Source organism: Puntigrus tetrazona, chromosome 15, assembly GCF_018831695.1.
Source record: "Puntigrus tetrazona isolate hp1 chromosome 15, ASM1883169v1, whole genome shotgun sequence".
NCBI classification, from domain to species: Eukaryota; Metazoa; Chordata; class Actinopteri; order Cypriniformes; family Cyprinidae; genus Puntigrus; species Puntigrus tetrazona.
The window spans coordinates 7,582,733-7,596,116 of NC_056713.1; the positions used below are offsets into that span (position 1 = coordinate 7,582,733).

Consider the following 13,384-nt stretch of genomic DNA (forward strand, 5'->3'; position numbering starts at 1 on the left):
GTCAATGTCTCCTGCTCTTCTGTAGAAAGTGCTAAATAATCTCCTTCTGTGTTTCTCCTGTGATTTCTGTTCAAGTACACTTATTAGTAATAGTGTTTATTGGGTATCTGAGGGCATATGACTCTTGCCATTAAATTAGTTGCATACAGTTTTAAAATATATTGCCGTACTTCAGTATAAATATCTGCCACACACTTTGCCTACTGCTAAAGATACTATTTAGTGTGAGCTGTAAGTAGATTAATTATGAGTGCAGTATGCAGTATGGACCTTACCCAAGCATTCCAGACAAGTCAAGTTTTAAATAGGAAAAAAAACGGAAACTCTGGTCATTTTTGAGCAAGATGCTAACGGTCTAATCAGATTCAATGATCTATGCTAAGCTGCAGCTGAAAGTGCTATCTCCAGACCCAGAGGTTGGCTGAACAGGATTTGGGAAATGCATGCTATTCTTGCAGCTCCCTCTTCTAAATGTAAGCATTTGGATGATGGCTGGGGGTCTTTTATGTGCTAATGACATTATTTAGGAGCTGTAAGCATTCGGTCACTTGTGATTTATAGCCTGCACATCTAAAGAAGACCAGCACATGCCTCTTCTGGGTGAATGTTCATTCTATGAATGACTCGTACGCGTATTTGAGAAATGATAATACAATCAAATTTTGGATGATTCTAAACGAGGCCCTGGATGTTAATGGAGAAGCAGCTGATTTAATGCTGATCGTTGTACAGTACAGTAAATAGTATGTAAAATATTCTTATTTGCTTGCAACTGAGGCTGACATTTGAGCATCTACTTTGATGCTATTGTGATGACGTGGCTGTTGTCATTATTTATTGATTGATTTTATTATTTGGCACTGCCAGCAATGCTTTCATTTTTATTCCTGCCCAAAGCAATGCTTGTTTTAGTGAGTTTATATTGGCTCGCTCCCAGCTGACTGACACACTTCTTGCTCCAGTGCTTTCCAGCAGGTCCTCTGTGGCATAGCTCAAGTGTTCACGCGGGCGTTTGGTTTATCCTCTCGTTGGAGCCTCTCTGAATCGTATTGCAACTCTTCCCTCACTTCTTTTTTCAGGTGGGTGCTGTAACGCAGCTGGATTTCATCACGACCCAAATGCCAGACGCACAACTTCATACGATGCATTGGTTTAAAAAAGCGTGCATTGGATGCAAGTTGGCATTTGTACAGTCGTGCATTTTTGCATCGGTCGTTTTTTATTTATTTGATCATTGTTAGTATATGCGCTATGACTAATAATTTGTGATTGAATTCTACTCTCTCTCTCTAAACAGTTTGTCGACCTCTTTTCCTCATCACTGCCGCTATGACGCGTCGCAACACCTCGGAGATCAAGGCGTGTCCTGATTCCTGAGAGTTCGTGTGTTTTCTGAACCAAGAAATAAAGGAGAAGCGCTCGAGGAGTGAAGATGATCTGAGCGCGCGCGCCACGGACGCGACCTTCAGACACGACTCTCGAACATGAAGGACCGCACACAAGAGCTCAAGCATGTGAGTATTCAAGTCAGCCCCAACTTTATATGCTCCAGGAAGGACAGATAAGAATGCATCTATTTATGTTTAATCGCTTCTCTAATCGCTCTGATTTGCTGATGGACCATAGAGCAGAACACTGATTGATCCGAAGTTAACTGAGCAGATGTGATCTACTGGATCTTTTACATGGTGAATGATATTTGAGCTGATTCTCTATGCTGAGGGATGAGTTGAGCACAGTAATTATTAACCAGCCTGTCCTCACTATCAGTGGACAAACAGAGCACATGAGAGGGATTCTGTCCTGGTCGTGGGCTTTCACTTCATCTACCCACTGCTCCGCTCTCACTATCCACTTATTTTTGACAGGAAACGCATAAACTCATCCCCTGCTAACCCACACGAACCGGTCCTGATGGGAGAAGGAATCAGCCGCTGCTGTCAGACACTGATGCTACGCTCTCATTTCTGAATCTGAATCAGAAAGAGCGCTTGCGCATGCAAGAAATTAGTTTTAGAGTCACGAGCTTCCAGTACACACAGACAATAAATAACTTCTGAAGACGGATTCTGATCTCTGTCAATACTAAGAGTGTGTGATAGGGACAAAGATAGAGAAGTTTAAAAGACAGAAGCTGCATTTAAATCAGCATTTAGCTTGTGCAATGCTTTTAAAATGACTTAAATAAAGCTATTAGATGATTGTTGCAACATCACAGGAATAATCCAAAGAGCGAGTGAGGGTCAGACGATCAGCAAACAGTATCCAAAACGGCAAAGAGAGAGCAAAAATACAAACACGGGCAAAGGTCGGTACACGGGAAATCAATCTCTCTCTCTCTCTCTCTCTCTCTCTCTCTCTCTCTCTCTCTCTCTATATATATATATCTCTCACACACACACACACACACACACTCTCTTTCTATCTCTCTCTCTCTCACACACACACACACACACACACACACACTCTCTCACACACACACATTCTCTCTCTCTCTTCTCTCACACACACACACACACACACACACACACACACTCTCTCTCTCTCTCTCTCTCTCTCTCTCACACACACACACACACACACACACACACACACACACACCTCTCACACACACACACACACACACACACACTCTCTCTCTCTCTCTCATCTCTCTCTCACACACACACACACACACACACACACACACACACACACACACTCTCACACCCTCCACACACACACACACTCACTCTCACACACACACACACACACACACACACACACACACTCACACACACACACACACACACACACACACACACACACACACACACACACACACACACACACACACACACACACACACACACACACACACACACACACACACACACACACACACACACACACACACACACACACACACTCACTCTCACACACACACACACAAAACAGCCAATAACTTAAACATTTCGTAGCCAAATTGGCTGGTGAGTGAAAGAGTTAATTTGATTACTAGATCACAAGACTATTTGCAAACCAAAATATCAGTTCATATCAGTAGACGGTGTTTTGCTGTTGACATTGCTGCTTGGTTTGGCCCTAATGATTGTATGGGCACTAACAAATAACCTGAATGCACTTTTCTTGAAGTCAAGTTGGATAAAAGCGTTTGCCAAATAAATGAATTTGAAATCACATTACAGCTGTTCATGCAATTATTACAATATATTATTACAATTAATGACAAAGAAATGTCTAAAAACGGTTGTATTTCTGTTCTTCAGGGGAAAGAGCCAGAAGAGGTGAACGAGGTGGCTGTCAGCATTGAAAAAGGTTTCATGGATGAGTTCTTTGAGCAGGTTTGAGATTAACATTGATTTTTGTTTACTGTTAGATCATGCCTCCATGACAGAAAATTAAGATCCAGCCCCGGATGCCAGATCCCCTCACAAAATATCAGTAATAGGAAGTCCTGTCTGGTAACCAGAATACCTAAAACTCTATTAACAGAGACAAAGTGATGATAAAACGTTCATTGAAAATAATTTATTGAATAGTATTAGTTGCGGATGTTTCAATTTTCAGACTTTTTTAAACAAGTATGGTTTTATCCAAACAAACGTCCCATAAACCTTGGGTTTCCATGAACATCCCCTTGTATCTCTGATTCATGAAGACAAGCAGCCCTTGAAACCACACAGACATTAGACTACAAACTGTGAAAAAGAATATAAAAAACAATGACTAATACAATATACATGAATAATCAATTAATAAATAAATGAGCATATAAATGGATTTAATAATAAATTGCTATGATTAAATGGAAAAATATAAATGATTAAACGTGAATAAATTAATAATAATAAATTAATGAAATATGAATTGATATAAAAGAAAAAAGTAATGTATGTAAACAACTTGTCTGTAAACATGCACTATTGATCAAGTGACACTGATTTATTCTTTTATCCTGTTGTATAAGATATATGTGAACATGCACGATACGTACTGTATATAAGTCAGCATTCAACATGCATAGGAAAACAAAGATTCGAAATATGGAAACGCATTGGTAAATATAATTACATTTTTGTAAAACTCTATATTGTTGTGACTCTTAATCCATTTAATTGTGAATCAACGATCGGTGTGTGAATGTATTTGAGTCCGGTCGATCCCTACAGAGATGTGTGAAAGAACAACAAATTTGTTGATGAACATGTATTTGATCCGTTCTGATCTCCCTCTTCTCTCTCAGGTAGAGGAGACCCAAGGGTTCATTGACTCTCTGGCAGAGAAAGTAGAAGAAGTGAAAATAAACCACAGTGCCATCCTGGCCTCTCCAAACCCAGACGAGAGTAAGAGAGCTACACATAAAACCGTCATGAATGCAACCTGAAAAAGATTACAGACCTATTAGCATTAGCATACATGAACATAGTAAGTCAGACGGATATACAGGAACTAGCCCATTCAAACCAGCAGCAGGAATTTAAAATCAATTCTACAGTCAATGGACCTTTTTTCACAGTTTTTCCGGGTTTCTCAGCAGCCGAAGTTGTTAAAGAGAACTTGAAGAACGGTGAATGGGAGAGCGCCACAAACGTATTCTTTGCGTTCGCGTTTGATCATATAGCAAAAGAAGAACTCTAGGATAGTGTTTTCGTGACTTTCAATAACAGGAAGAAAATCGGGATCCTGATAACGGCAGAATAATGTCAAAAATACCCCATAGATGCTGCATTAGAAACCCCCTCACATTAGCGAAGACTATTTTTTGTTGTAACTTGATGCAAAGGTAATATAATAGAATAGTGCTATAAATGTACATGCAAAACATTCATCTTAAAGTTAAGTTTAACATTTGCTTATGCATTAGTTAAGCTAACGCACTGTGAACGAATGTATTTTCATTAACTAACATTAACAAAGTTAACAAATGACCGAAAATTGCTAAATGAAGGACGTCTTATTCCTAGAAGTTGGAGAAATAATGTGTATTGTGAATATGCTAAAGACACGGCATACAGAGGTATTCCAGTATCTAGAGATGTTCATCTACACATGCTCTGTCTCTCTCTTCAACTGTGTAACAGAAACAAAAGCGGATTTGGAGGAGCTGATGACAGACATCAAGAAGTTGGCTATTAAAGAGCGCTCCCAGTTAAAAAGTGAGTCCAGCGCTAAAAGGTGAACACACGTTGCAGCTAGTTACATGTTCCACTGGTTCTCCGTCAGTGTCCTACAGAACGGCTTGCTTCAGTTCAGTTCAGTTTACACCAGATCTTCTGATGTATTAGCTGGCTGAAATTGTGCTATTGCAAAGTCTATGATGGATTGTAGCGAGATCTCTTAAAGCTTTATAAATAGTCAGCAGAATGTGTATGAAATGTGATCTAGTGAAAATAAAACTGCATGAAATGAGCACTCAGGCTTTAGCTGGTTCAAAATGCAGCAGCTAATTTAAAAACCATATCAATTAACCCCAGTGATGACTTTCTTTAGATATACAGCAGACCATAGAGCAGGAAGAGGCTTTAAACCGTCCAAACAGACCCTCGGCTCATCTGAGGATACGGAAAACACAGGTGACCGGTGACTCTATCACAAACTGTTACCCACCGACGGATGATGGATATGTTGTTGAGTGTACTTTAATGTAAGAGGTGTCTGTTTTTCAGTACTCCACCCTGTCACGGAAATTTGTGGAGGTGATGACAGAATATAATGCAACGCAGTCAGATTACAGGGAGCGCTGTAAAGGACGGATACAGAGACAGCTGGAGATCAGTGAGTAAACACACACACCGCTAACAGGAACCAGTACCAGATTAAAATTAAAGGTGCCACAGAGTGCAAAACTATATTTACTTTGGTATAGTAAAATAATAAGGGTCCTGTAGATTGAAAAGACATACCGTGAGCCTCAGACACCAATGTTTCCTCCTGAATAAAAAAGACCACTGAAAGACCAGCAAATCTGATCGTGAACCTGGCCGTGAGGATCAATACACCCGTAACACACACACGCTCGTGTTCTAGAGCAGCTGAACCTTCAGAGGATCCGCAGGTGGCATGAAGAAAAGTAGTACAGCTGAAAAAACGGCAGGACATGGAAATCAACGATTTGTTCCAGGCTGTGAAGTGAAGGGATGGGTTGATGTCTGCATTCAGAAAGACACAGAAAGAAAAGAACCTGTTCTGATAAAATAACGCATTGTGAAACAGCTAATCAACATTATTATTCATGTCTCTTTCATTCTAAAGACAAATCCTAGGGTTTTAAATGGGCATGTAAAAACCGTTTCTGGAGATTTTATGCCCTAACGTAAGCCACATACCTTCTAGAGAACAATTTAAAATACTATATCAATTCATTCTATGGTACCTTTAAAGTCGTCCAAATAATTAAGTTTTGATACATTTACAGTATGACATTTACAAAGTATCTTCACGGAAAAATGATCTTTACTTAATATTCTAATGATTTTTGACAATAATGAACAAAAGTATAGAATTTTTCCCCCTGCAGTGTGTTATTGGTTATTTCTGCAGTACACCCATGCTACTTATGACTACTTAGTAATACTTATAAAGCACATGTTAAAACCTTTTCACAGGGAAGAACAGATGACCCCCGTCCGTCTGCCAGCTTGGGTGTAAGGCTGCTAGTCTTTGCAATCTGTTACTAGCTACCAGGGAAATGTAGTACAATGTAGAATGTCTAAAATGTAGCTTCGATGAAGTCTGAGTCACGATACATACAGATCACAGTGTGTCATCACTCCACACACTTCATTATTAACTCAATGAGCCACTAATTACAGACCGTCAGGAACAATGGTGCTTGTTACCTCACTGTTTCAGGCTAGTGAAGTGCAGGAGACCTTTAGAGAAACATTTCATCAGAGATGAAAAAGCATGGTAACACTTAACACTAGAAAGCACATTTTCACTATTAACTTCTCCCTCAAACAACACCTAATGTGCTGCATGTGGGTAGCAAGATAGTTGTTGTATGGGATCATGCAGAATAAGGCATTAATATATGCTAAGTGCTAATTGAGAGAATAATGTTTATAAAGAGCTATTACTATGTATGTATGTGTGCCTATCTTACTCATCAACCCCGCATCATAGACGTGACACAAGAACAACACACTCCTCTCGGGTTTAGCAAGTCACCCGATATTGAAATGTATGCATAGATCAAGTATGCAATGTATATTTGTGTCATTTTACATCAGAGATGCATTTTTAACCCATGCTACCCTGGGCTATAACACTGGAGAGATGTTAAAATGTTGTTGTTGTGTTTTTTGCTTCTTTGAAGCGGGAAGAAATACAACAAATGAGGAGCTGGAGACCATGTTAGAAAGTAACAACCCTTCTATCTTCACTTCAGGGGTGAGTGGATTTTTTCGGTACAGCAAAAATTAGCATTCTGTAAAGAAATGACGACATGACCTCTCTCTCTCTCCGTCTGTGTGTCTTTGTTGGTCAATTAAAGCAGCACATTAATATGGATCGGTGATTAAACTGACTTGGAGCTACTTGTGTATTAAGCATTTTAATGCATACCTGCCAGCCAATCAGAATTCAGTGTTCAGACAGAACATGGAATAATTATTTTTATTCCTTGAGTAACACAGAATATAAACTATACCTTATTTCTGTCAACCATTTTAATTTCAAAACTTACTATTAAACTTATTTAAACTCCTCCTAGACTATTTGTCCAGTCCTTACCAGATCATCATGAGAGCAAAAGTTTTACTGGATGGAAGCTTTATGGCAACTAATTCTCGCTTTCTAATACCTGTAATGTTTACTTCAGATGATCATGGAGTGCACCATCAGTGAACAGGCCATGAATGAGATTGAGACGCGACACAATGAAATCATCAAACTGGAGAACAGCATCCGTGAGCTGCATGATATGTTCGTGGACATGGCCATCCTGGTGGAGAGCCAGGTGAGAGCAGAAATGGCTTCACTTTTAGAGAGCAAGTGATTTAAACATGGCAGCTATCAGAACAATGTGGAACACCAAATCCAGGAAGTGACCAGTGGATGTGTATTTTTACAGGACGTAGTCAAACCAGGTTAAATCAGTCAGTCAACTCTTATCTCAACTCAGAATCAACAAGGATTTATAGGTTAGACATCTTCTGCACATTCGAGCTCTTTGCAACAGTGACTGTTTGATGTTAAGATCCATCTTTTCACACTGAGGACAGCTGAGAGATTGAAGGGATTTTTTTTAAATAAATGAGTATATGACTCGGGGTGGAGCCGAGAGAGGGAGAAGTGATGGTGGAGAAAGGGCTGATGACTCTGAGGTGAAGGCGAAAACGAGGATCACTCACACACAATGCTAAAGGCAGGAGGGGGAGGTTGGGTGGGATTTTATGGCACTTTTGGGATGTTGTGCGCTTCCCATACACACCAGATCATGACCCAAACACCCTAGGTAGTATTTTTTCCAAACACTTTTGCTTCATCCACTGTCACATGCTCAGCTGCCGACTCTTGCACTTGCTCAGATGGATCACGCTCTGACTCCGGGGCGATCCTCGGCTCCGTCTCTCTTCCTGACGACGGTTCCTTTGTCTCAGCATGCATTGGCCCTTCATCTGCAGCAGACTAAGGCACAGGGGTGCTTTTGTGCTGGACTCTGGATCGGGGTCTGTATCAGGGCCAGATGATCGCTCCCCTCCAGCTCAGACCTGTGGTGTTTGGGAGGTCAATAACAACAACAAAAAGGCTTTAACTTTAGGTCCAAAATTAAGTCACAATTCGGATTGTGTGTGTGTGTGTGTGTGCACTTCTGGTTCCGGTGATCTGTCCACGGGGCTCATCTAGGCGTCCTGGTCTCCGAACTTAAAGGTCATCTCTTGGTGCTGATCCACCATCTGATCTGGATACGAACTGAGAAGATACCTTTCTTTTTACAATGTAATGAGAACATTGTGTGTTATGGGGAATGTTCCTGTTTCCGGCTAATCTAATTAATGCAGCCTAACAAATTCTTTATTAGTTGGGGATTTGAATAATAGAAGCGTATTAGTAATTTATGTCTAAGCCAGGCTAAAGTGATGTGTCTTGAATCTAGATTTAAACTGACAGATTGTGTCTGCTTCCCAAAACAGTGTTAGGGAGATTGTTCCAGAGTTTGGGTGCTAAATAGGAAAAGGATCTGAAACCAGCCGTCGATTTTGATATTCTAGGTATTATCAAACCAGAGTTTTGAGAACACAGCAGACATGCAGGACTAATGTGATAAAAGCTTGCTTAAGTATTGAGGAGATAAAGCATTCAGGGCCTTATAAGTAATTAACAAGATTTTAAAATCTATCCGATGTTTGATGGGGAGCCAGTGCAGTGTTGACAGAACTGGGCTAATATGGTCATACGTCCTTAGAACTAGGAAGTATGACCATATTAACCCGCTGCGTTTTAGAACAGCTGGAGTTTGTTTATCAAGCGTGCAGAACAACCACACAATAAAGCAATAGTCTAAACTCAAGGTCATAAACCCATGATTTAACATTTTGACGTTGAGAGCATAGGTCATAATTTGGATATATTTTTTTGAGATGGAAAGCTCAGTTTTATTGATGCTAGAAGCATGGTTTTCGAAGGACAGATTGCTATCAAAGAGCACACCTAGGTTCCTAACTGATGAAGAAGAATTAACAGAGCAGCCATCAAGTGATAGACTGTGTTCTAGATTATTATATGTGGGGTTTTTAGGCCTGATAATTAGCACCTCAGTTTTTTCAGAATTTAGTGTTAAGAAGTTACTCATCACCTCAGATCCAATAGCACTAATGAAGAGATACAACCACGATCAGATGATAGAAGCAGGTCATTAGTAACTCTCAGTACTATAGCATGGTCTAAATCCTGATTGGAAATCCTCACAGATACCATTTTTCTCTAAGAATGATTGTTGTCACTCTTTATTGTTGATCCCTACGATCCCTCATACATCACGCCTATTAAGTAAGGGTACCGATGGCAGTGGAAACACAAGGGTGTTCTGTAGCGAATCTTACTGTACCGACCCGCTTGGTGGAAAAGAGCCATAAGAAAGGTTTGATAGAACTGGTTCCACCCCACGATTGGCCATAATTGGTGATAGATTCAGATGTAAATGTCTAAATAGACTTATCACAGTGTGCTACCCAACATATTCTAAATGAAAACAACGAAAGAAATGGTCACTTTCTGTAAATAGTGTTTGGTAAGCTGTTTGTTTTCTTTCAGGGAGAGTTAATAAACAATATAGAGAAGAATGTCTGCAGTGCTCAGGAATACGTGGAAAAGGCCAAAGAGGAAACCAAAGCAGCTATCAAAGTCCAGAAGACTAGCAGGACGGTGAGCAACAAATCCATTATAATGAAATCCCCTTCCTCTTTCTGTGGTGCCGTTCGTCTCCTGCTCTGGTCAGGGAGATATGATAGACTATATAGAGTATAATGTGGATCATACAGTGGATTACATTGAGCAAGCTAAACACCAAGAGTAAAGCGCAAAGGGTGAGTGAAGGATATGCCGGTGCCTGCTGTCCGTCCTGCAGGAGCTCATGTCTTGACATTGATCTAGTGCTGATGGGTCAGATTGTTTTCTCAAACATTAAAGTGGCGAATTCATTGATAAAAAATTAGCCACCAGTAAGTAGTTCACCCAAAAATGAAAATACTCTTAGGGTATCCAAAATGTAGATGAGATTGCTTCTTTACCAGATTTGAAGAAATGTAATAATCTGTCACTGGCTGTCTATGAACGGGTGTGTCAGAACGAGAGTACAAACCACACCACTTCAGTCCATCGGGTGACATCTGGAGAAGACAAAAGCTGAAACAAATACATTTTCAAACAGTTGCATTCAGCTAAAATAGGTGTAATTTATCCAAATGATTGGTTTCTCGCGGCACAACTGAACTCCACTGTACTGTAGGGTTTGTAACAGGAGGAATTTAATTTCCGGGTGAGCGAAACCTAGTTGTTGAGGTTTGTAAAACTTAGCACTGATTTCATGAATTGATTGATCATTTTCTGTCCATATCACCCACAGAAGTTGATCCTGATAGGCGGTTGTGTGTCCGTCTGTCTTCTCATCCTCATCATCTCTCTAGCCATTGGATTGAGCTAACCAAGACACTCTGTTTCAGACAGACAGGAACTCGGGACTATCTGTTTGCATGCTGTAGAATTTGTGTTGTAGCCGACAGATTCAGTACATTTTTTTAAAAAAAACAAAAAGTCGCAGACTTCATATGCTGGGATTTTATATACTGTTGGAGACTCAGAAGAGTAGACATCAGTTCTTTATTGAGAACTGCGTGGCACTGCAGTCATCAAAAGTCTTTAGCAGTGATGCATTGAATGTTATAGGCATTCAGTGGGCAGTCCTTAAAGGTGTTCACCTCACACAGCCTCAGAAGTGACCGCTTAAACAAAAAAACGTCGTTATGTTCTATATGCTATTCAAATGTCATTCCAGGTCCAGTTTCTTTTTACATTAAATTGCTTTTTTGCCCACAGACACACAGGACAATGAAAAAGGCTGAAACGGTTTAAAGAGGTCATATGATGCAATTTCAAAGTTTGCATTTCTCTGTGGGGTGTTACAAGCTGTTAGTGACCACGCCTTCCTAAAATGGCTCGCTTAAACACGCCCCCACTATTCTATATGTGGGAGCGATAACTCCGCCCCAGTGTTTACGCAAAAAAGAAGGCGGAGCTATTATTCTGTGTGTAGTGTTGCCGCGGGTGCCATGTTCTGGAGACGCTGTGTTTCATTATGAAAGTGAAACTACTTAGTTTGTGCTTCCAAAATAGGATGCATCTAGAAATCAGTGTTAAGTTGTGTTTACACAGATATTCGAGTGTGTTCAGCACATTCACGGAGGACTGATTCCTGAACCTGACAGCAGTCTATAGACTTTAAGAGAGTGATTCTAACTCTACAAGAACAGTCTGCTGCTTCTGACTCACAACCTTTTAAGTAAGTTACGTATTTTTTTAATTAAAAGAATGTGCTACTCATGCACAAGTTATGCGCGGTATAGAGTAGTACTTGTTTGCCATTTCTCAGATCACAAATCCAGACATAGTCATGTTTATGCAAAGTTTAAAAAGACAGTACATTCATATCGGTATTATAATCAGTAGTTATGTCTCGACTGGATGCAACAAATGCATCATTTGAAATGGATTTTATTGTTTTCGTGTCAGAGTCCTGAGACACAGCATCACGTTACAAGGGGCGTAACATTTCCGTTACACGCTTAACGTATTTGGCCAATCACAACGTACTCAATAGCTGGTCAGTCAGAGCACACCTTGTAAAAAATGTATGCATTTCAGGAAGGCAGGGCATAGAGGAGAAACAATAATGTACTAAACGTGGACAGTAATGTTTTTTTTGTACTGCATGACACAAAATGTTCTGTTTAGAAACATCATATGACCTCTTTAAAGCTACTATTGTCCCATTTTTGCCTTCTCAACCTCTTAAAATGCACATATGTAGATCAGGGGAATCTAAACTTTTTCCAGGGCATGTGTTTGCCAAGGCCCTCATGAACACTCAGCTTTCAGACCACAGTATTTCCAACTTCAATGCAGAACCGTCCAGGCAAAGGTGAATCTGACTTTGATTACATGCATATGGTTGTCATTTAGTTATACATGGCACTAATATAAAATCCATTTCTTGCTCCATACATCTGAGGTTGAATATTTTCAAACCATGCTAACAAACCATGCATCAGTGGAAAGCATACTCAGAGAAAAAATCATATATTTTACGACTGAGAGACATTCGCTTCATTGCTAAAGAAAACCGATGTTCTGACTTTCATGTTGAATCATCAAACCTGAGGTCACACAGTGTGATCTAGCTTTTATTTCGGCTATTTTTTTTACTCTGAACAAAGCAAAGTGCCTCGTGTGTCATTGTGAAGCTCTTTGAAGCAAACGGATTCTCTTATTTTGAAATCTGTGATGACTGACAAAAAGCAATGCTTTAATAAAGAAAGATGTTTTGACGCTAAGTTGGAGCAGACTGCTTTCTGTAAAGGGTGTCAAGCTGTAATAAAGTAGAGGAATAATATTAAAAAGTGTGATCTTTCAGTACTGATGTTAAATGTTCTGTTTCATAAATGCAAAGTTACTGTGGAAAAATATAGAGAGAGATTTAGACATCTGACAACTAATTCAGAGAAACAGATCGTCTGCAATGCAATGTTAATAGCCAGCATGCATTTTGGCATGAAATATTATGATGATTTTCACCATCGTTGGGTTTCTTGATGTCTAATTAATTGAAAATTTTTAACAAGTTTTAGTATTTCCTCTTAATTCATACAAGTGTGATAGTCTC

At 39.8% G+C, this 13,384-nt stretch overlaps 1 protein-coding gene across 3 annotated transcripts; it reads left to right on the plus strand.

The window, feature by feature from the left end:
- The first annotated feature begins 964 nt into the window (after nt 1-964).
- On the plus strand, nt 965-13,121 carry stx1a (syntaxin 1A (brain)). 3 transcript variants are annotated; one of them, XM_043259904.1, is made up of 12 exons: nt 965-1,079; nt 1,298-1,514; nt 1,869-2,308; nt 3,270-3,344; nt 4,247-4,346; nt 5,085-5,159; nt 5,494-5,576; nt 5,670-5,778; nt 7,322-7,395; nt 7,826-7,963; nt 10,261-10,371; nt 11,072-13,121. In XM_043259904.1, exons 4-12 carry the CDS (start codon nt 3,324-3,326, stop codon nt 11,147-11,149), a joined length of 789 nt encoding a protein of 262 aa, XP_043115839.1. In that variant the 5' UTR covers nt 965-1,079; nt 1,298-1,514; nt 1,869-2,308; nt 3,270-3,323; the 3' UTR covers nt 11,150-13,121. The 3 variants fall into 3 exon arrangements, with proteins under 3 accessions (XP_043115839.1, XP_043115838.1, XP_043115840.1); XM_043259903.1 differs by lacking the exon at nt 1,869-2,308; XM_043259905.1 differs by lacking the exons at nt 965-1,079; nt 1,298-1,514; nt 1,869-2,308 and adding an exon at nt 2,881-2,972.
- The last annotated feature ends 263 nt before the right edge of the window (nt 13,122-13,384 follow it).